Source organism: Clavelina lepadiformis, chromosome 1 (assembly GCF_947623445.1).
Source record: "Clavelina lepadiformis chromosome 1, kaClaLepa1.1, whole genome shotgun sequence".
In the NCBI taxonomy this organism is placed as follows: Eukaryota; Metazoa; Chordata; class Ascidiacea; order Aplousobranchia; family Clavelinidae; genus Clavelina; species Clavelina lepadiformis.
In genome coordinates this window covers 24,741,036-24,762,159 of record NC_135240.1, presented here as the reverse complement: position 1 = coordinate 24,762,159, position 21,124 = coordinate 24,741,036, and the positions used below count along the sequence as shown (strand labels likewise).

The 21,124-nt window shown below is 37.2% G+C and overlaps 2 protein-coding genes across 3 annotated transcripts; one reads left to right on the top strand and one right to left on the bottom strand.

The window, feature by feature from the left end:
• The first annotated feature begins 1,128 nt into the window (after positions 1-1,128).
• On the top strand, positions 1,129-9,127 carry LOC143456334 (uncharacterized). Of its 2 annotated transcripts, none has more exons than XM_076955162.1 (14): positions 1,129-1,369; positions 1,479-1,524; positions 1,649-1,829; positions 2,429-2,540; positions 2,846-3,014; positions 4,967-5,044; positions 5,197-5,266; positions 5,499-5,563; positions 5,794-5,860; positions 6,164-6,212; positions 6,358-6,488; positions 6,616-6,767; positions 6,905-6,964; positions 7,178-9,127. In XM_076955162.1, exons 1-14 carry the CDS (start codon positions 1,258-1,260, stop codon positions 7,272-7,274), a joined length of 1,389 nt encoding a protein of 462 aa, XP_076811277.1. In that variant the 5' UTR covers positions 1,129-1,257; the 3' UTR covers positions 7,275-9,127. The 2 variants fall into 2 exon arrangements, with proteins under 2 accessions (XP_076811277.1, XP_076811276.1); XM_076955161.1 differs by having other exon boundaries at positions 2,426-2,540.
• A 2,438-nt stretch (positions 9,128-11,565) lies between these two features.
• On the bottom strand, positions 11,566-16,365 carry LOC143456445 (uncharacterized). The gene is made up of 3 exons (XM_076955169.1): positions 15,376-16,365; positions 13,634-13,737; positions 11,566-12,692 (listed from the first exon to the last, which is right to left on the bottom strand). Exons 1-3 carry the CDS (start codon positions 16,007-16,009, stop codon positions 12,456-12,458), a joined length of 975 nt encoding a protein of 324 aa, XP_076811284.1. The 5' UTR covers positions 16,010-16,365; the 3' UTR covers positions 11,566-12,455.
• Positions 16,366-21,124: the final 4,759 nt, after the last annotated feature.

Genomic DNA, 21,124 nt, shown 5'->3' with positions numbered 1-21,124 from the left:
GGGCAGTAGCCACCGTACTACATGAAAAATCAAAAAAACCAAAATAAAAAATGTGTGACAAATTGAACTTGCGCAAAGGCTAACTTGGTGATCGAGGCTCGAACGATGAGGAATTATCAACGACATTAATTCGTGCCAAGACTTTTCTCAGTCTGAGGATAAATATTATCATACCATATAACCATACCATGTTTGGAAAATCATGAATGATTAAAAGTATGTTTGAAATGGTGTTTAGATGCTTATTTTTATAAAGATACTCTTTTGTGATAAAAATGAATATGTTGTAAATTTGAAGTTTTTTAGTTGCTGGGCAAGTACTGTGAACCTAGAATATAAAGTGTAGATTAAAATAAGTTAAATCAATTGATCTATTACATGCTGGGTATGGTAAAATGCTCATCTCACTTAGCCCTTGTGTGGCAAACACTGAAAATTTCTATGAAAAATAATATAATACCATGAGGATTAGCATGAAGTGTGTTTGAAAAACGTTATTTTGACAATTTTTAGTTTAAGATTATGATAACAAAGGTCTCAAGGTATATCATAGTTAAGTTGAACTTGCCCCTAAAAATTCCAGATTTGCTTAGCAATCAGGTCCATTCTCAAAGGCTGATTGAAAATTTTCCAGTTTTTTATTGGTAAATTTCATGCATGCACAACTAGTTCATCAAAAAGTACAGCAAATATATTTTCGTAGATTTTCTCTGCAAATGGAATTTTGTATGTATACATCACTTGCGCAGTTTATAAACTTGAAACAAACTGATGCCAGTGAGTATCCGCTCAAAAAAGTGAAGGATATTCCCTGCGTTTTGCTCTGCCATTTTTGCTTTTGAACTAAGCGGTTTATCATATTGTTAGTTTTTCTGAAATAAAAAAGCTGTTGGTTGGTTTGTTAATAATAATACTTCTGAGTAACCAAATTAACAATACCATACAGTCCTGGTAGTGTGTTAGGTGGCAGTATGTTACTATGTGGTATATACATATATCAGCCCTCTTTGATCATCTTTGTTTTTTGGTTTATTGCTTTACAATCATAGCTTTTAATCTTAAAATCATGACTTTTTCTTTAAAACGTTTTTAAGAAAAGTATATACCTGATGACCTTGTCTATTATCTTATATTTTTTAGATATATATAGTTATTGAATATAAGTATTATAATATATTATTAAAATACAAGTTGTTTATTTGATTGTTAATCTGCTTTTATTCCATAAAAGCATTAAAAATTTATTTATATTAAACTATGCACGGTTCAAGTGATGGGACAAAAAGCACGTTTAAAGTTTTTGGAAATATTTTTATTTCATTTATTGGAGCCGGAGTCTTAGGTCTTCCATATGCCTTTAAAGAGGCAAGTATGTATTGATGACAATTTTGGTTACTGAACCGAATTGTGTAATATTTGTAGTAGCATCGTGATTTGTTATACTCTATTAAAAGAAGATTTGTTAATATTTTAGGCAGGTATCCTGGAAGGTATCTTGATAATGAGTTTAGTGGGATATTTAAGGTTTGTTGCATTGATGGACTGAATTGCTGGTACCAATTATTTGTAAAATTTATACTAAAATGATTGACATTTTGTAAAATAAGTTGGACCGGTTTCTGGTTCATTCATGTTTTTCATCTTTCAGTGTTTGTGCAATGATGCTGCTCATCGATTGCAAGGATTTTATGCAATCTCACAAATTGTCACGCACATTACAGTCGAGGGAAGCTTGGTCCGATGATATTTCACAAACCACCTCCCTCATAGCAAATGGCAGCCCTGGAAGCAGTGCTGACTTGGAAGAAGCAAAATTTAATTCTAATGAGGTACCGGTAGTAACTCTACCATGGACAAGTATATAAATTCTTTTATGTTATAGGCTGTTTTGTATTTACGAATATACGCACTTTTTATTGCATGGCATTGGTTTTATAATTTGAATTAAAATTTCTAGAGTTATTCTAGAAAATGTCTGGAAACTGTTTAAATTAAATCTTGCTTCTTATTCCCCCTGAGGCCTGAGGTGTAGAAATATATAACTGCCTGGTTGCCTTTAATACCTAGTTGTTCAACGAACAGTTTAAACCCTGTAACTTGTAGCAAATGCTGTATACCCAGAAGTAATGGTAAATGTAGTTGTCAAGCAAAGAAATGCATAACAAACCCTTTTATTGTCAAACTAGTTTGTCGTTCAAGATTTTTATTGGTATCTTGTGTTTATATTCTGGCTTGTTGACTTCCAGTTTGTATTTTAATAACTTTAGAAATTGAAGTTCACAGTTTGAAATGAAGTTCAGGCAACGTTAACATAATCCTGACCTGAAAAGTATTGGTTGATACATATATATACCATCATTCATTTTTGAGCCATCAATTTTATTGATACGTGTCACATTACAACTATTATTCTTTGTTATTTTAGCAGAAATCAAAAGACAAAAACAACCGTGACATTGGTTATGGTGACGTGGGTTATTATGCATATGGTCAGTCTGGTTCAGCGCTTGTTGATGTCGCTATTATTGTTTCACAAACAGGTAAGAACAAATAAATTGATTACTTGGTGTTTAGATAAATTTATAACTAACTGCTGGTAAGAGCAACGTTTTTAAGGTGTTTTGAGTGACCGAAATGCTCTTTTAAATTTTGTACTTTTGCAACTAAAACAGAAAATTAGCAGATAGTCCTAAAAAGTTAAATAAAAGTCTTTCTTAATGATCAGCAAAGCCAGACTTAAAAAATTCCTTCGTAAGAATATCACAGATTTACAGTCAACTAAGTCTGACTAATTAACCAATTTATTTTATTGTTGACTCTGCACTGAATTATATATTTTATTTAGGTTTCTGTTGTGCATATCTCATATTTATCATTGAAAACATGGCCCAGTATATCTCTTCGTCCAATCAAATGGGAGGTTTAAATGTCCAAAAGTTGATTCTGGCATCTCTCCTCCTTCCACTTTGTTTCCTCTGCTTTCTGCGTCACCTTCACAAATTAGCTGTCTTTAGGTATCAGGCTCCGCTATTTGTGTGTTCATTGAGTGTTTTTTTCATTTAAGTATTTTTATGCATCAGAATGATTTATAGAAGTATCGTATAGGGATGCACAATACAGAATATCGAATCTTAGAGATTCGAATCTCAATGTATTCGAATCTTATTTGCGGATTCGAAATTAAATCTGTTAAATGAACAATGTGCGATGTTAAGCAAATGTCAAGTTGATATTTTCCGTCTTGCGCGCCGCCTTTTTTCTTCCTTCATAGGGTTCACGCAGTTATCAGAACTGCAGAGTGCAGACACGCAGTGCGTTCCCGTACGAGTAAATAATTTGTCCTGCCTAGATTTTAGTTTAATCATCCGTAACGAAAAACGCCAAGAAAAAGCTTAAGTTTGCACGCGCTGCATGTGTGTGCGGGCGAATGATTCATTACGTGTGCTGTGCAGTGCAGTCGCGCGCGCATTGATTCACTCACCAACCATGCGCTTGAGATTCGTAAACAAGTAAGCAGTAGACTGTATGTAAGTGTAGAGGAATAAGGTAATCTATTAATTATTATCACTGCGTCATGTCGACTGGTCGTGGGCGAAAAAAAAGTTCCAGCGTGTGGGAACATTTTTGTAAGCCAGATGAAAAGAATAGCGTGGTTTGTCGCCATTGCAAGGCAATTTTATCATATTGCAACAGTACTGGCAGTCTGTTGAAGCACTTGAAGAAAAAGCATGTGTTCTTAAATATCAGCGGAATTGAAGGCAGTCTCTCTTCAAGCGCAAATAACAACAGTAGGAAGTAGGAACAACACCAGTAGGAATTACAACAGTCCAAGGGCTCGTGGAAGAACTGTTACCTCTAAAGGTGGCCAGTGACTTTATTGAAGGAGATAAACATGTGACAACTGCAGGTCTGCAGCCATTATACCATTAATTAAAGGGCTGTTGAGTAACTACTCAAGCTCCTTCTCTACAAGCAGTGCTAGTGTGCATATTTCTGCATTTAGACAAAAGATTAAATCTGCTATAGAATGCAGATTTGACTTTGCTGTTGCATCTGATGATGTTCCATTTCCATCTTTATTTGATATGGCAACATGGCTTCACCCAGCATACAAAGAAAAGTATTTTAAACCGCATCATGCTACAAGGGTTCACCTGCATTTAAAATCAGAAATGATTTCTGACACAACCATAGCAGTGATAGCACCACCCCGTAATCCCATTCCTGTTGGCGACAGCACCACCAGTTCTGTTTCCATGATGGAAAATTAGTTTAATTTAGGAATGGAGGTGCAACAAAGCAACCAAGAAGATGCAGATGATGAGGGAGCTGACATTGACACTATCATAACTAATAAGGTTTCAGCCTACCTAAAAGATAACTCCAATAAAACAGACGTGTTGGAGTATTGGAACTTAAAAAAAAGAATTACCGAAAGTCACTTAGAAGCACTGAATATCCTACATTGCAACAAGCAGCTTCTTGATTAATTTGATGATTCGATGTGTAAATGTGTTACCTCCGAAAAGTATGGTATTAAGACTGTTGGTAGTGCAGGTGACAAGAACTACACGGCTCTATGCTTTAATATGAATCGTATGATGCTTGATTTAGCATATGTTATACTGTTTGTCATGTGATACTAATACAATTCAAAATAATGTACAAATATTTTTGCTTTTTGTTCGTTATTATTTGGAAAAAATTGCCTAGAAAAAATTGCCGCGTAATTTCAGAATAGATTCGAAATTCTGGATTCGAAATTAAGTATTCTAGAATATTCTAGAATAGCCAGGTATTCTGTATTGTGCATCCCTAGTATCGTACTAATTATATCTAAGTATATTGTTCCGGAGGTATATGAACTGTGTATGTTATTTAAGTGTGTATATATCCATATGCATTAATAGCATATATGATTGCGTTTGTCTATATTTCTTATTATTAAATTGATTTTTTTGTTTAGTTTGTTTGCTGATTTTGCCAACATTTTTGCATATTCCATTGTATTTTGGTTTGATTTTGAAGAAAAACATACAGTTAGGTAAGTTCAATTGTGAATTACCTTAGTCGTAATTTATTTTGTATTCTGTTATTTTTGTAACCTGGGAAAGATGCGTAAAATAAAGTATTAAATGAAGTAAACCATGCTGCATATATTTTATATTTAACTTAACATCATGTCCAATCTTTCAGTGTTCATCCCAAAGAAATGGATCTCACCGGGTTCCCATTTTTTGCTGGAATGGCAGTTTATTGCTATGAGGTTGACGATTTACAGTTTTATGTTAAATTTTTACCATAACTTATACTTGGTGATTTTTTCATATTCAAATCTTGTATTTTAAGTGATAAAAATCTGATATAGATGTACACTGCGATACTCCTGGAAAAAGCTACATGTTTAAAATGATTTTGGTTTTTCTATGACAAAAGTTGTTTTCTTGTGTCTGACAATCGCATCGGTCCACCATTAAATTAGTTTAACTTTTTACAAGGGTGCTGGAATGATATTGTCACTTGAATCATCAATGGCTGTTGAAGTTCGTTCAAAGTTTAGACCGTAAGTATTAGATAAAACAACTTCAGTTTGTTATTTAAATAACTGCATTTAAACATTTTATTAAAAAAGATTATTTTCAAATTTCCAACATAAAGACTATTACGATTTACGAATGCAAATATTTTGTTAGCTAGCTACTCGCAAGTAACTGTAATAGGTAAAAAATATTTGCCTAAGTTAATTGTTTAATTTTATTGTAATTGAGCTAATAATTTTGATATATTGCACAGGATTTTTAAGGGAGCGATGCTGCTTATTACAACTCTGTATATTGTCTTTGGCATATGTGGCTACTTGGTTAGTATGGAACAAAATATGGCCAACGTCAACGTGGCATATCTATTATTTCAGTAGTGGGTGGTTTTGTTTATTTATATGAAGTGTAAATATGGGTGGAGTAAATTTCTTTGTTGGTTGTGCTAACTCGGTAACTCCCTGTAACTGCAAACATAGGTGCTTATTTTGTGACCTGATCATAGTTCAATTTGGTTCCTTCTGAAGCTAAAAAAAAAATTTTTGGTTTTATATGTTTGTGGAAAGAAATGTGTAGTTAATTTCCCATTGAAATCAGTCAAAACTGAATATGTAATTTTTTTTCAGTCTTTTGGATCAGATACAAATCAAATAATCACTTTGAATTTGCCAAAAGGTAAAATCTTGTTACAAATTAATCAATTTTGCCTGTTTGTAAAAATATCATTTGGGCGACGTTTCTGTCCTGCTACTGCACTTGTTTCAATTGTCTATTGAACTATTTTCTACCTTTGTAATGCTTCATATAATTTTGTTTGCAGGAGTTTTTCCGCTGCTTGTCAAGATGTGTTTATGTTTTTCTTTATTTTTTACTTATCCCGTTATGATGTTTCCAGTCATTCAAATCATAGAGAAACGTTGTGGCTCTACCTTTTCATCATTTATGGCTGGGGTAAGACTATGGGCAGCTTCTGTTCTCAACTTTAATTCACAAAACAAACTTGCCGCTAGGATGCTAGATTATATATTTTCGTTACAACATATTACTCCTAGTCATGCTCAACTTAACATTTTTTTAGAACTTGCTTCGAGCCGGAATGGTGATGGTCACCGGTCTCATCGTCCTAATCATTCCCTCGTTTTCAACTCTAATGTCGCTTGTAGGTGCCACATTTTGCAGTTTGCTTGCTTTTATCATGCCTGCTTTATTTCATATGAAAATTTTTAAAAGGTAAGTTTTTTCCATGTATCATTTATATTGATAAAGATGTAATGCATGCTTAGTACACTTTGACTTTTGCTTGACTGTATTGAACATATACTTAACTTATTATTATGGTTGGTCTACAATACATTGTTTTTTTATAGTGACATGACTAAAAGTAAGCGCTTTTTGGACTACACCCTCATATTTGTTGGAATGGGCGCGTAAGTACTGTAGACGATCGATAATTTCATAAACCTTTTGTAAACTTTGTCTCGCACTGCCTGAGATTACATGTATCAGTATTTATTTAACAAAATTTGATTTTTATAGTTCTACCATAAAACTTTGAAATGTGATGTAATAATATAATGCTTTATGTTAGAGATTGAACAGGTTTGTTTTTGAGTTTTTTTTTAAAGCAATTTTTATTACAGAACAATAATTGGTACAATAGACTCTTTGAAAAGACTCGGGATTATACCGGAAGCACAGGAAATTGTCAGCAATATAACTTCTTCAACATCTGTCTGACCTGAAACCTGGTCACGCTGTTATATTTTATTTACCTGTACTAAGTTAAATGCTGTAAAATCTGGTTCAATTTTCTATAACAGCATATAGCGTAACAATTTAAGTCTCTGTTATTGTTGAGCTGGACACGTGACAGTTGGGCTGGCAATGGCAGGCCCGAAATGAGTTTATTTAATGTACTTTAACCTCCAGTAAGCTAAGGGTTGATTGGACTCACTTGTACGTTTACGGTAGGTGAATGGACGGTATTACGGACGGTACTTGAATGCATATGTTGCTATTTTTTTAGAAAAATTTAAGATATCTGTACTACCTATATTTAGCCTTGAAACTGAAAATGCATCATTGCAACCTGTTTAGCTTTAGTTATTTTCAATACTTTGTTTGACCGGATATTTAAAAAGCGACAAGACCGCCAACTATCAGAGACATTATACCCGGTACAGCAATTGTCTATGTTTTGTATGTTTTGATAATTTTACCTCCATACAAAAATGAACACCACTTATGAAGTTATTTACTTGGTTTGCAGCTAGTTTACCGATATTAAGATGTCGATACCGAGTAAACCCACACATAAATATTGCGCTATTTATTATTAGACGTCCCTTATGTGCGTGTGGTTTCACTACAGCAAGTTATTGGTGACATTTCTTTGCTTCCATGAGTTGTATGTACTAAGCTTGTCACCTTTTTTATATTCTTCTATACTTGTAATCGTGAAGCAAGTTTCATATACAGTACATATTGTATTTTTTCCTGAGGTTATCAGTGTATATACATCAAGTGCCTCACATTTTACTTTCGCAACTTATGTGCCTTCCTATTGACCCACACGGCTGTGTGGAATGATTTTGATTTCGTTTTCTGGTCTATAGACATGTTAACAACTCGTTTCATCTTGATAACTTGCCCAGTATCAGCTCTTTTACGCCCTTTTGGTGAATAACTGTAACTAAAACTGATGATGTTTAGCCATGACGATGATTTAGATGATGGCAAGACCGAGTAGAAATGGGCGCATTGCGTGAAGATGTTCCTGGTTGTATTGATATTATTGCATCTCCTATGTGACTGTATGAATCCCATGCGGTTTTAACCTGTATGTTTTTACTTACATTTTTCGACGCGTTCCATAACTTTTCCTTGTCTTGAAATCTTAATATTTGCACATCGTTTGAAGGTCTAGTGGGGTTTACTTCTCCTTATGATCAAACAACTTGTGGCCATCAAAATCCGTCTTGCAATGCCATCTTACCGGGAACGCTCAAACATACCTACTCTGGAATAGTCCCATTATACGCGAGTAACAGCAGGTGAAAATTAAAGCAATGCCATTATTTTATAATGACAATTTAAAAAGTTTGGGCAAAATTTTTAAATGTTTTAAGTTTTTAAATTGAAAAAGTTGCCGAAAAATTTAGTTAGATATCTTGGTGTGTGGATTATTCCGGCGTTAGGATTGGGTTAAGGATCGTTTTCGCGATTATGGTGATATTCTTAAAGATAATACACGAACGCCGCGCATACAGACGGGGCTGAAGAACTATTCTAATAGGGAACAAGCTTCCGGTACTGAAGAATTTTAAAACGTCGTTGTGACCGGGACCTATCTTTTTTGGATTTTACGAAGTCGTTCACGCTTTAGATCCAAATGCAGTGCGTCACCCTACCTGTGAAGTTGCTTAGGAGGCAAAAAGTCGTGCTTTAATTTTCCTTTTTGCGCTGTAACGTGGTGATTGCTTTGGTACTTTCTTCTGGTGTTCAATTGAGTCTTTTACGCAGTGCAATGTAAAACAATTTTCCGGTCCTTTTCTCAACAGCCTATGTAGAAATAAAATTTAACAGGTTGATTACAGCGATATTTTATCTTAGTGGGAATTGACTGTGAAGACCATATCTTTTCTTTTTACCCAGTACTGTACAAACTTATAACTTATAGGTAAGTTTAACTACAACAAGGATGGTAGGTAGGCTATACGCCTACTAAGTTTTGGTGATTACATTTTTAGTATAATTTTATTTTAAGGGAAGTCATGTATATTGGACTTCTTAACCGAAAATTAATATATTTATTTAAGTAATGCTTTATTAGAAACGGGGTCTGGCGTTTTGGTTGAGGTATACCAATGCCTCTTTACCACAAACTCAAAAAAACGAAACTAGCTTGCACATGAGTTGGTAAGGCCAGTTGAAATTTTGTTAGGTAAGTTCAATTGTGAATTACCTTAATCGTAATTTATTTTGTATTCTGTTATTTTTGTAACCTGGGAAAGATGCGTAAAATAAAGTATTAAATGAAGTAAACCATGCTACATATATTTTATATTTAACTTAACATCATGGCCAATCTTTCAGTGTTCATCCCAAAGAAATGGATCTCACCGGGTTCCCATTTTTTGCTGGAATGGCAGTTTATTGCTATGAGGTTGACGATTTACAGTTTTATGTTAAATTTTTACCATAACTTATACTTGGTGATCTTTTCATATTCAAATCTTGTATTTTAAGTGATAAAAATCTGATATAGATGCACACTGCGATGCTCCTGGAAAAAGCTACAAGTTTAAAATGATTTTGGTTTTTCTATGACAAAAGTTGTTTTCTTGTGTCTGACAATCGCATCAGTCCACCATTAAATTAGTTTAACTTTTTACAAGGGTGCTGGAATAGCTTGCACATGAGTTGGTAAGGCCAGTTGAAATTTTGTTAAGAGGTGGTCCAATTCACACAGCCCTTGTGGAAATTGGACCACAACAGCGTGTAATTTGAACACCTTAGCACGTAATGATTTGCTAAATTTAACAATGCAATGCAGATAGACAGTTGTCTTATATTCAAGGTCCCCGACAGAAATGAATTAAATTACACAGTTTTATTGAAATGGGGAAAGAAAAAACGCCAAATGAATTGTTATTAATAACAACAAAATGAACAAGTCTCAAACGAAGTTGAAATCAAAAATAACAACCACAAGACCAATCACAATTGTCAAAATAGTAGTGTTTTTTATTTGTGTTATTTGTCTTCATCCTTTACATCGTCTGCACTTCATCCCAGTTTTCATCATGACTTTCCCCACACACCAAGCAAAAGTATTTTTTAAAGCCTTTGGTGTGCTTTTAAAGCACTGCTTTTTAGCAGAGTTTTTGTGAGATTTTGTATAATAGTTTTGTTAGTAGTAGCTAGCTTTGACTTTGCTGCAAGTGTAACTGCACGCTTGTGTGGAGAAGAAGTCAATTCCGTAGACTTGGAAGATCTTCAATCTTGCCAACTGCAACTATACTTTTTGGAAGAGGGCTCACTTCTTCTACAGTTACAAAGACATTTGACCCTGAAGTGGGCCCACTGTCTGCAGTCAGAATGCTTGAACTGTTACCGATGGTTGGATTTGGTCTGTATGTGATCTCTGGTGGACAAAAATCAGATGCGGCTTTATTCACTCGAACTCTTACCTATAGTAGGATCTAGTCCACCGGAGAGCTCTTCTGGAGAAAAATCAGATGCTGCTTCACTTAAACCGTTACAAACAGTTACCCTCAGTAAGATCGCAAAAACACATACTTCCAGGTTGCACACCTTCTTGAATTTCCAGCTTCATTCGACACAGTTGAAATATTACGCCAGGTGGAATATAACTGCCTATGGCAGTGGTTCGTAATCTTTTTTTGCCGCGACCCAAAAATTCACACCAATGAATAATCTTTGAAAGATGTGATGACAATACTGCTCCTTGCAAGATGAAATTTTTTCTGGTACGTCGACAGTGATTGATGGAGTAAGATGTCAATGCTGTCCAATAGATGGTAGTGCTGAAAGGAAACCCCTCTTATTCCGAAGCTGTCAAATTTATTTACGACTTAAACTGCAAAATATCAAAGGTATTGTAATAAAAGGTGATCGAACTAAAGCAATAGTAAAAAGCTTCAATGCGCCAGCTGGCGAGAAGAAATATTTTTATAAATGGCCACTGCAGAGTAATTACTAGTTGAAATTAAGCAATTTAACATATTTCGTTGCAAAAAAGTAATGTAACACTCTTTTTTGTCAAGAGAGACGCCTACTTTTAACTATACCCAGTGTTATATTATGAATGATAAGGTACTTCAGAGAAGCCAAAATAAAGTCAAATCTAGTTGGCTTCCAGCAGTTCCAATTTGAAAGTCATGCAGTAATAAACGAGCCAAATTTCTGAAATTTGGCCTCCAAGGAAGCCAAATGGCAACCCTGGCGTTGTTGGTGTCAACGACTAAGAAGGAGCTATTTCAAACAGAATACATGACGTTTTTTGTTTTGACAAACCTATTGCTTTTATTTTTTCACTGCATAAAACGAGACCGCGTGGCAAGTAATAGAATTTTCGAACAGGACAAAGTAAAATAAGAAATCACTCAAAATCTGGAGAAAAATTGAAGCAGCGCGAAACTAGTAAGAAAAAGATAACACGATGTTGAACAAGCGAAAGCATAAGGGTTTGGCTTTATATAAGCTTGGAGATAAATAAAGCAATAAATAAAGAGCGGTTAAAGCAAGACAGTTCTACGCGTAGCCAAACCCAACAACCGAGGCTATGCTGATTCCTATGTATAAGCGACTAGAGATAAACGACAAAGGATAAAAAGCAATCGTGACTGGTTCCACCAAATTTGGAATCATGGTTTTGCCCCAATTCGATATTTTTTGGGGTGAGTGCAGTTTGACATGTACCGTAATGACATATTATTATAACAGGCAAACGAAGCTTTAGAATACAATATTCTTTTGGCGTGAAAACCATAACACGAAATCAAGTCAGAGATCGATTTTAAAACATTTTTGATGTAAATAAAAGGAATGGTAACATTGAAGATATGGGCCTGCTCTGCAATGACCCATATAAGCCTAGATATCAGCCTGGGTCAAGTCGACTTGTAAAAATTTTGCGCTCGGTTACAAAAACCGTCTCGTCTCCCGAAAGAAAATATCGATTATCGATCACCGATAACACTGAAACGTATGCTGTAGATTACATTGCGAAATTACGATCAAACGCAGGTAATTCGCCAATGATCGTCGATAGTCTCTTCTCTTCACCAGCGAGATTGATCCACAACCTCCTACTCCTCCAAAGCCACCATTTTCTGGCTCTTTTGAGCCTTGCGTCGGACTAATACGAGTTGCTTGTCTTCCGGCTGTAGGCCCCTAGTAATGCGCACCCTGAAAGGGGTACGGGTTTATGTCCTGGTCTACCTCCCGGCGGAGGAAGTGACTGAATTTGTGTTTCTCGCTTGTTCTGCATCCCGGTCTTGGCCTTCCGTTCTTGCCGATGGTGAGGTAGCAGGATCGTTTATTGTGATGCCTTGACCTGATGGCGGAGTACGTGTTGTATTTATTCTCTTCAAGGTTTTCTTCAAAGATTCCCTCCGCAGTAACGTTCCTCTGCAATTGAAAGAAAAACTCTTATTAAACAAGCCAGCGTCCTAATGTAGATTTTCCGCAGAGATAACCTCATTACAAATACATTCCGCCCCAGAAACACTTTACGAAGTATTTTCTGTTACATGCACGACGCCTTGGGCAAATATATTGATTCGTGTGACTCGGGGCTTGCCTGTGGGTTGCGACCCGTGAAATAGTTTTATTCTCGCCCTTTCAAGCGGTTGCAAACGCCTTCTGCCGGCACGTAGCGGTGGAAGTCGTGGGAACGCAAAACCAAAAAGACATGGTGTTAACTGACAGATAACGACGACGGTTATCGAATTTCGCAGCACGAAAACAACTTTGATACACTTCATATGGTCCCGCCAGTCTTTCATCTCAGTCGCTTTCAAGCAGTTCGCATGCGACTTGTGCATTGCGTGCCGCGCCCTACAACACAAAAATAACAAAGCGCCGCTCGCTGTAGATGAGCGTGACATATCTGGAACGTGGGACGACCCGAAAGCGAGTCTTCATTTGGGTAAAAGTGCAACAGAAGATGGACGCTTCTGACGCTAAAATTCTGATAGAATTGAAAGGGAAACCCTACAATAACCGCGCGTGGCGGCGTCGTTACATTGCTCTGACACCTGATACAAGCGAATGGGTGAGTAATTCGCCCATTGATAAAACCCTTATCGCGATTTTGCGCGCGGAATTCATTTCATAGGACGAAAGACCTTTGTGGAGGTAATTGAAAGCACATAACGGTCAATTGGGAAAAGCGTTAGGGTAATTAACTTGCTCAAGGTACGCCGACACCACTATTAGAAGTTCGCTGACACATCAAGCATTGGAATGCCAGGTATTTCTTTTACTACGTACTCCGAGTCACGTGTAACACTACCCCGTGTGTATTCTGGCCATTGTCATCAAACGATATGCGTAAGAGTTCAACTTACCGTGCCGTACAGTCGTCCCTTGTTGTTCATATTGAGAAAAAGTCCGCTTTCAACCCCTCTTATTCTGATCAGACCGATCCCGATTGAAATAAATTCGAGGATTGCTGCAATGAAATAAATTTGGAATGTTAATGACAAGCTCGATTACGTGATGTGAGATCTTTATGACGTCAAGAGATTCACAAATCTTATTTACAGGACCAGCAAGACAATGAAAATAAAAGAATGGGCTTTATACCGTAACAGGTGGCACGAATAGGGCAACAAGCTGACAAGAGTCCCGAAAATTTTTACACGAGTTCCAGTCGCGTTTGGACAAGACTTGTTGCTTTATTGGGCAGGGTACACAACATTCTAAACGCTCCACCACAACAATGGGCAACCAATTCAATAACAAGAAAAGTTTCTGCCCTACCATCGCACAATTCACGCACTAAATACTCGTAGCGATAATACCGAATATCCCGTAGCGATTGCAAAGCCTTGCACTGCGCTTTTGTGAGCCAGACTGAACAGAACAGCTTGGGAATCAACGCACAATCTCTGCGGAATTAACACGATTTTTTAATTACTTTGTTACAGCGATTTGCGACAACGTGAAGTCGTGCTGAGCTTGGACAACTAATGAAAAAGTTGTCCAAGGCCACCTGAGGTTTTTCACAGTCTTTTGCGGAGCAGGCGAAAGTCAATTTACGCAACTGTAACAAAAAATCCTTGAAATGTTTGCAAGGAATTCGCCCATTAAAAACCACTAATCACCGATATCGGTCGGCGAGCGACGGGGTTTGAAACAGTATCCAAGAGACACGTTTTGTAAAGCACGGCCTTGGGGCGATTGCATCTAATTTGTTCGTGCTTAGTGACTTATTTACTTTTTAAACGGCGATAATTTGCTTCGTTTTGTAAGTCGACAAATGCGTCATATTTTTGTGACGTATGAAACGCCACTGTTAGTGATGGATTGCGGCGCTTTAAATCTATTATTTACTTAAGAACGTCGTCCCGAGACCTTCAATCTTTTCCAAATAATTCAGCATCTCCCGAAACCGTTATTTGCGGCGATTTAACGCATATTTTCGAAATTATGACCCCGATTCGATTAACACGTGCAAAGTGAGTAAAACGTATTCGATACCACGGCATTCAATACCAATTTTTAGACTTGAAAATGCGTCTTCTCACGCTTCCGAACTACCTAGCAATCAGACACGCTAAATTCAACTTTGGAAAATTCACTTAGAAGCCGTACAATTTCATCAATCCGGAAACATCTTGTCGCGTTGAACCCTTTATCGGTTGCTAACGCAGACCCACAGTAGATTACGACGCTCAAGGTATTTTTATCTCCGCCAGATCACGAAAAGTTGAGGTAAATATCTTTAACAAAAAAGTTATCTAATAGGTTTATGAGCATTTGTTCGCCGCAAATAGGGCGCGAACGGGCCCGTAAATGTCGATAAAGTGACGCGAGAAAGCTGCTGGGTTTCATCGTAAGACGCAGCAAATTTACGAGCGAAGCCTGTCCGGGGTATTAAGGCGTGTTTAATGCAGACCTCTGCCGTATTTACAAGTTCTGAAGTGTGACCGATATTGCACTTTTCGGCACCGCTACCAGTATTACTCTTGCAGGCGTAAGTATATACCACGCTGTGCGTCTAGACAGCATACTGATCAATAGGCTATGCTGCTTAATGACATAATTCTCCTGATCACAATTTGAAAAGTATATGCAAGCAACTTACCGAATTTGTCATTGTTGCTACGGGTTCCTGTGACTCGACCATTTTGCAGAAGTTGAATGTGAAAACCCGTGGAGCAATACAGCTGAAAGTAAATGACGCTGCCCAGTTCGGCTAAACCAACGATTTGTCGTTTTCTTCTCGATAAAGATTTCGAGGAGCCCTTTTCGTCCTTTAGCGTTGAAGTCCGGCTTCTTCTAACCTTTCTTGTTGTTTTGGTGTGAACTTTTGTTGGTTTCTGTTGCACATTATCTTCGGTTTTCATTTTCGTTTCTTTTTCTCGAAGGTCTTCGTCAATTTTATTCCACAGTGATAGATCGGGAAGACGGTCGTGAACCACCGGCATGGACTCTTCCGAGAGCCGCTGGGGTAAGGATTCTTTGCCAGCATCATGAGACTCACTCTTCCTATCTGAACCAGGTTTCCTCCAACTTCTTACAGGCATGCGCGACATCGAACCCTCTATGGCGTCTGACGGCTTTGAATGCGTTTCGTTTGCCGTCGATCGTTTGCCTCTCGCTCGGGCTATTGCCGCGACAAGTAGCGATCCCAATGTGCTTGTTGCCGAAAAAGCTGAATTAAAATGACTTTGTACAGCAATTTGGTTGCTGTTAACAATATTGCTCAACGAAGGCATCTTGTTCCTCACTAACGAAATTCTTCTGTAGTTCAAGTAAAGTTTTGCGAGTTTTTGGTAATAGATTGTTCTATCGATCCTCTCTTAATCTCGTATGGTCAGAAATGAATGAGTGTCGCGTGCTGTTGGTGGTTTTCAAAGAACAGCGGGTGTCGTTGGGAAGAAGGCGGCGACTTGAATGGTGTCCTGATCGCTTCAAGCTTAATCAGTCCCTAAGAACTTGACCGTATAGCGATAAAATTGCCAATGTTTACCGACTCGGGCCTTGAGATTTAGTCGATGTTTCTAATTGTGTCTGATATTTATCTTAAAGGGAATCTTGTATTAGAGTCGATCGAAGATTTATTGATGTAACTGAACTATACTTTCTCTGTTGATTTAGAAAAGTGTCAATTAGAAATGGTTAATAAAAAGAAAAAATAAATTACTCACATACACGATTATTGTTGTAAGACATTTACAACTCTAAAATTTTATATACTATAATTCCTTGCATATAGATTATTATATGGCCTATACATATTCACAGAGATTGCGTAAATATGGTTGGGCTGTAAACTCATCAATTTTGCATAACCCAGCAGACAGCAATCTCGAAGAAGTTACTATAATAACAAATCACGTAATTCTATTTTTTTTTCTTTAAACCTGTATTACAGTTAACAGGTAAGAGGATTCGAGGTGGTTACATTCTCTGCAAGAAAATCTGAGCTCCGCGCTTAGATAGGAATCTCTTTTCCGTTCTAAGATTTACAAAATATACGAAAATGTCATGGTTCTGCTATCATAAGTATTCGCCTACAAGCACTTTATTCTGCTGGCAGCACATCGCATACTATAGCTGATGGCCACGTTTGACTTTGCTAATAGACGTTTTCATAGCTTATGGCAAAACAAAGAATTTTGTCCCTCGTAATAGTTACTGACATATCAGGTTTGCAATTTTTTAACAAAGTGAACATCGCCGGACTCCAAATGTCGCAAGAACTGATGAAAAATTTCTGAAACCAATCCTCAGTTAAATCCCATTTTCTGCCAATTTCAAAATCGCTGTGAGAAATTGCATTTCTATGCTAGTATAGAGAAAATGCTTTGAACAAACTAAATGGCAAAGTAGCGTGACGTTGCCGGTCAAGACACGCAAATCTTTTCTGGGGCTTTTGAGCTTGCTAACCCAACCTTTTATAAGAGTTTGATTACGCAACGACACGATGATGTTTATAGGGGACCGCTTTGTCAAGTCGTATACATCATCGATTAGTAAGTTGCTATACTGTATAAACAAACATAAGCATTGCAAACTACAAGCTGAGCAAAAACAAAGGGCTTAAACCCTGGCCGAAATAATTGCAGCACTATACAAAACACGATTTGGTTATTTCCAAACACAGAATGGAAAACTATCAGATTTTTAATGGCATTCTGCAACGATTTTAGCCGAAAATAACGTCAAGGAACTAACATCCGAATAGATTCATAAAATTAAAATCGCGTGCAAATTTTCCCGTAAACTCGTAAAGTCCGGCTGAATATCAGGCAGCTGAACAACATTATTATATAGACACGTTGAAGTGCAAATTACGGCGGTGACGTAAAATCAATAATGCTATAACATCGCGCTGAACTTTCATTCAGGCATCTTAGCAATTGCTAGAGTATAGGCTACCGGCTCACAATACCTCGACGACGAATGGCTATAATTTCGGCTCGTAATAAATATAGAATGACGCTGCAAACTCTCTCACGGCGATGCTTTAGTTCATTCGAACCACCTTCGCTGCTAGTGGACCAAACCGCTGTAACTTACTTTGCTCAGTCCGGGGGTATTTATGGTCCCCGTTAGTCGGAAAAGGTGGGTGGTTTTGCGTCCATGACTAACCGAAGACCCTTGAAGTTCATATTAAACAAAAAAGAGCTTATCGGAAACCAACAAAGGAGTTGGGAAGATCTATCAATATGCAGTAGAAGAAAATCTCCTTTTGAATAAATGAATCAGGTTGATCCGGTTAACAACTTTTTTGATGACCCTTTCATCGAAATCACGATTGTTAAAACTTCTTCCGCCGTATCACTGTCGTTGCGGTCGATTTCGCTAAAAGTTTTTGGTGATTAACTGCGTGCCTAATATTAGCCTACTACGTTTTAAATGTTTATATTTTTCTTGGTGAAACTTTCCAGACATTGTCGCGTGAACTTGGTTTTTGCAACAAGACCAACCGCGTCGTTTTAACGCTGACGCGGTTTTTTTCTCATTACCAATGACACAAATGGTTTTTCCCTCACTTCGTCTAACTGCGTCTACAGTGGTTTGCAGGTACGACAGTTTGTGAAAAAAATTTTCTTAAGCAAAACTCAAAGGTTCCTTTTATAAATTCGATCGCATTCTGCATAACAACAGCAAACACAACGCTGCGCACTTTCAGTTGGAGATGTTGTCCAAAAATGCAAATCACACAACCAACGCAAGGAAGCGTGTTACGTTTGCACAAGAAGCGATCAGTGGCACATAAACGCCATAAAGTCGGTGTGCTGGACGATTGGCAGGATCAATTTTATTATGAGTCAGACCAAGTATTAACAGAATCTTTGTTTGGGGCACGTTCGCCCAATGATACTTTCACTCCTAGTTTGATGGAAAATAATTGCGTCACTTACCTGGCGACATTCCAAACCTTTCTTCAAAGGCATAGTGACGTTATTCTGTGAATAATGACGCGATATTTAGTAGCCCGATCCAATCAGGCTAAATTGGGGCAAAAATTTCAAATCAATCGTCACCAAAAAAGTTGGTTTTCTGTGAGAAAAGGAACCAAACCAAAGTCAATAACCACCCAAGCAGCCTACTCCTATACACGTCATTTCTGTGTCTATAACATTGTATAATTGACATTCCAAATAACTTACAAACACTGTTTCCCCAAACTCCCGCCGTATAGTTTATTTGCCCAACTATTAAATATATTTGTACATCTTCGGGGCTTCACACTCAACCCCTGGCGCGTCAGGTATCACACAGAGGGGACAATTCATTTTGATATTGTTTTCCATTTTTACCTTTTTTTTTAATCTCCCCGCCTTCTATACGAGCTGTTTACAATCTCAAGCCCGTCCACGATGGCTCGACTTGGTTTTGTTTTTGTCGACGAGAAGTCTAGATGAAAAGGCCCGCGCGAGTCAACTTAATTTTGTATCCACGCGACCGACGGCCGCAGTATCATCACCTTATCGTAGGCGAAAGCTGTTCTTTGCCTGTTTGTTCTTGCGCATTTTAAACTTTACCGTGCCTCTTTTGTATTTATGCGAATTTGAATTTTAGAAAGTGACTTCATTATTGCGTTCGCTGCAGCGCGTTCAACAGGGAAAACTCGCCGTATTTGCTCAATGTATTTTGTGGTTAAGGCTACAGTGCGTAAATACGGTAGATTTAATCCATTACTGTTGACCGTGCCGGTGGTTAGAAGGATTAATATAAGCCATGTTAAACATACTGAAATTGCTGTCACAACAGAATTTCAAGTTATTGTCATTGCTCGTTGTAATTGTCTCGACTTGGTAATGGAAGAATAGAAAGAGTTTTATCTCAACTACACAGGTATTAGACCACGGATAAAAATAGTTTTACATCGTTATACTTGGATTTTCAAATAAAAAGCGTAAACCAGCCTTCTGGAATCAACGGAAAGACTGGCCTCATTTTCCCAAAGCAGCATGCACATGTTTTTTACGAAAGTCACCCGCCAAGGACTTATACAACGAAAACAAGAGAATTAGAAACTAATTAATGATTATATCTCTCACGTACCTAATTGACTAATTACGGAGAATGACGTTTTGGTTAATAAAGCTGTGCGTTGAAGGACAAGTATAAATTTGTTTGTGATACATTTTTAGGAATATCGTCCAACGACGAGATAAAATTGCAATTAAACTTCTGACGCAATGAAAATTATTCCACCTTCGAGGCGTCTTTGATCTTGTAACAGATGTTTCCGCTTATCTTTTGAAAAATTTCAGCAGAATTACGCTTTACAATAACGTTTTAGTCACTGTATATAATTCTTATCTTACTTCCTTACTTTCAAACCTATGTTTGTCAACTGTGCGTCAAAGACCCTGTATTTCATTATACGCCGGTCACTATTCGACCGCAAATAATGACACCTTTCGTAAGAAATGACTTCACGTTTTGCTCAGCACAACGCGATAAACTATCTTGGTGGAATAGGCTTCTTCAAGCCTGCACATTGAATCTGTTGGAAAGTGAATTAACCATTCACGCGTGTGAGATGAAAATCGAACTCAAAGGCAATGGATCAAGACGAGTAGTAATCATTATCGCATTAAGAGTGGATTCCCGCGGCGATGCATTCACCATCGGCAGGTTCGCCATTGAATGCAAAGCAATGACCCCAGTAACAAATTGGATGACTTAAAAGCAGAGATTATTGAATCGTAATGCGCTCATACCGATCGCGTGTATCAAAAGCCTATAATGAATCTCTACAAATGTCGATCAGATAAGGGCCGTGAAAAGCATGAATTGTCTTTATTAACAACTCAACTATCGCCACTTGACAAGATATCTGCAAATATACGTTGTCAATTACGAATGCTTTATGATCTTGTCATCATTTATACTATAGCCTTCGTTTAGGTTAATTGTTTAGAATGCCAATGTTGGCTATGTCATCTCTGGGGGAATTTGCTGAAACTTACGCCGGAACCATGCCGGAGTCTTTGAACCTCAAGTTTTATATGTACGGTTTCATTATTCAAAGTACAGTTTATGTAATTTCACATTCACATATAACTCATTCAATAGCAAATCGAAATATCTTTGAAATGATTAGGCTACCTCTTGGTTGTCGATTTTGTTGTAAGATGACAGGAAAGTTACAACAGAGATGCTGTTTTAAAGATAAACAAACAACTTTCTAATAGACTTCTGCTTACTTATTGGAGCTGTTGGTTAAAATATCGATAAAATTTGATGACAAAAAAAATAAATTTTGCCTAAAACTTGGTCATTTGTTAGGTTTAATGAACTCATTTTTAGTTCCTGTTGAACGGTGACGTCATAAACCTCGATACCAAAGCATCATTTTCGGTTGTGGA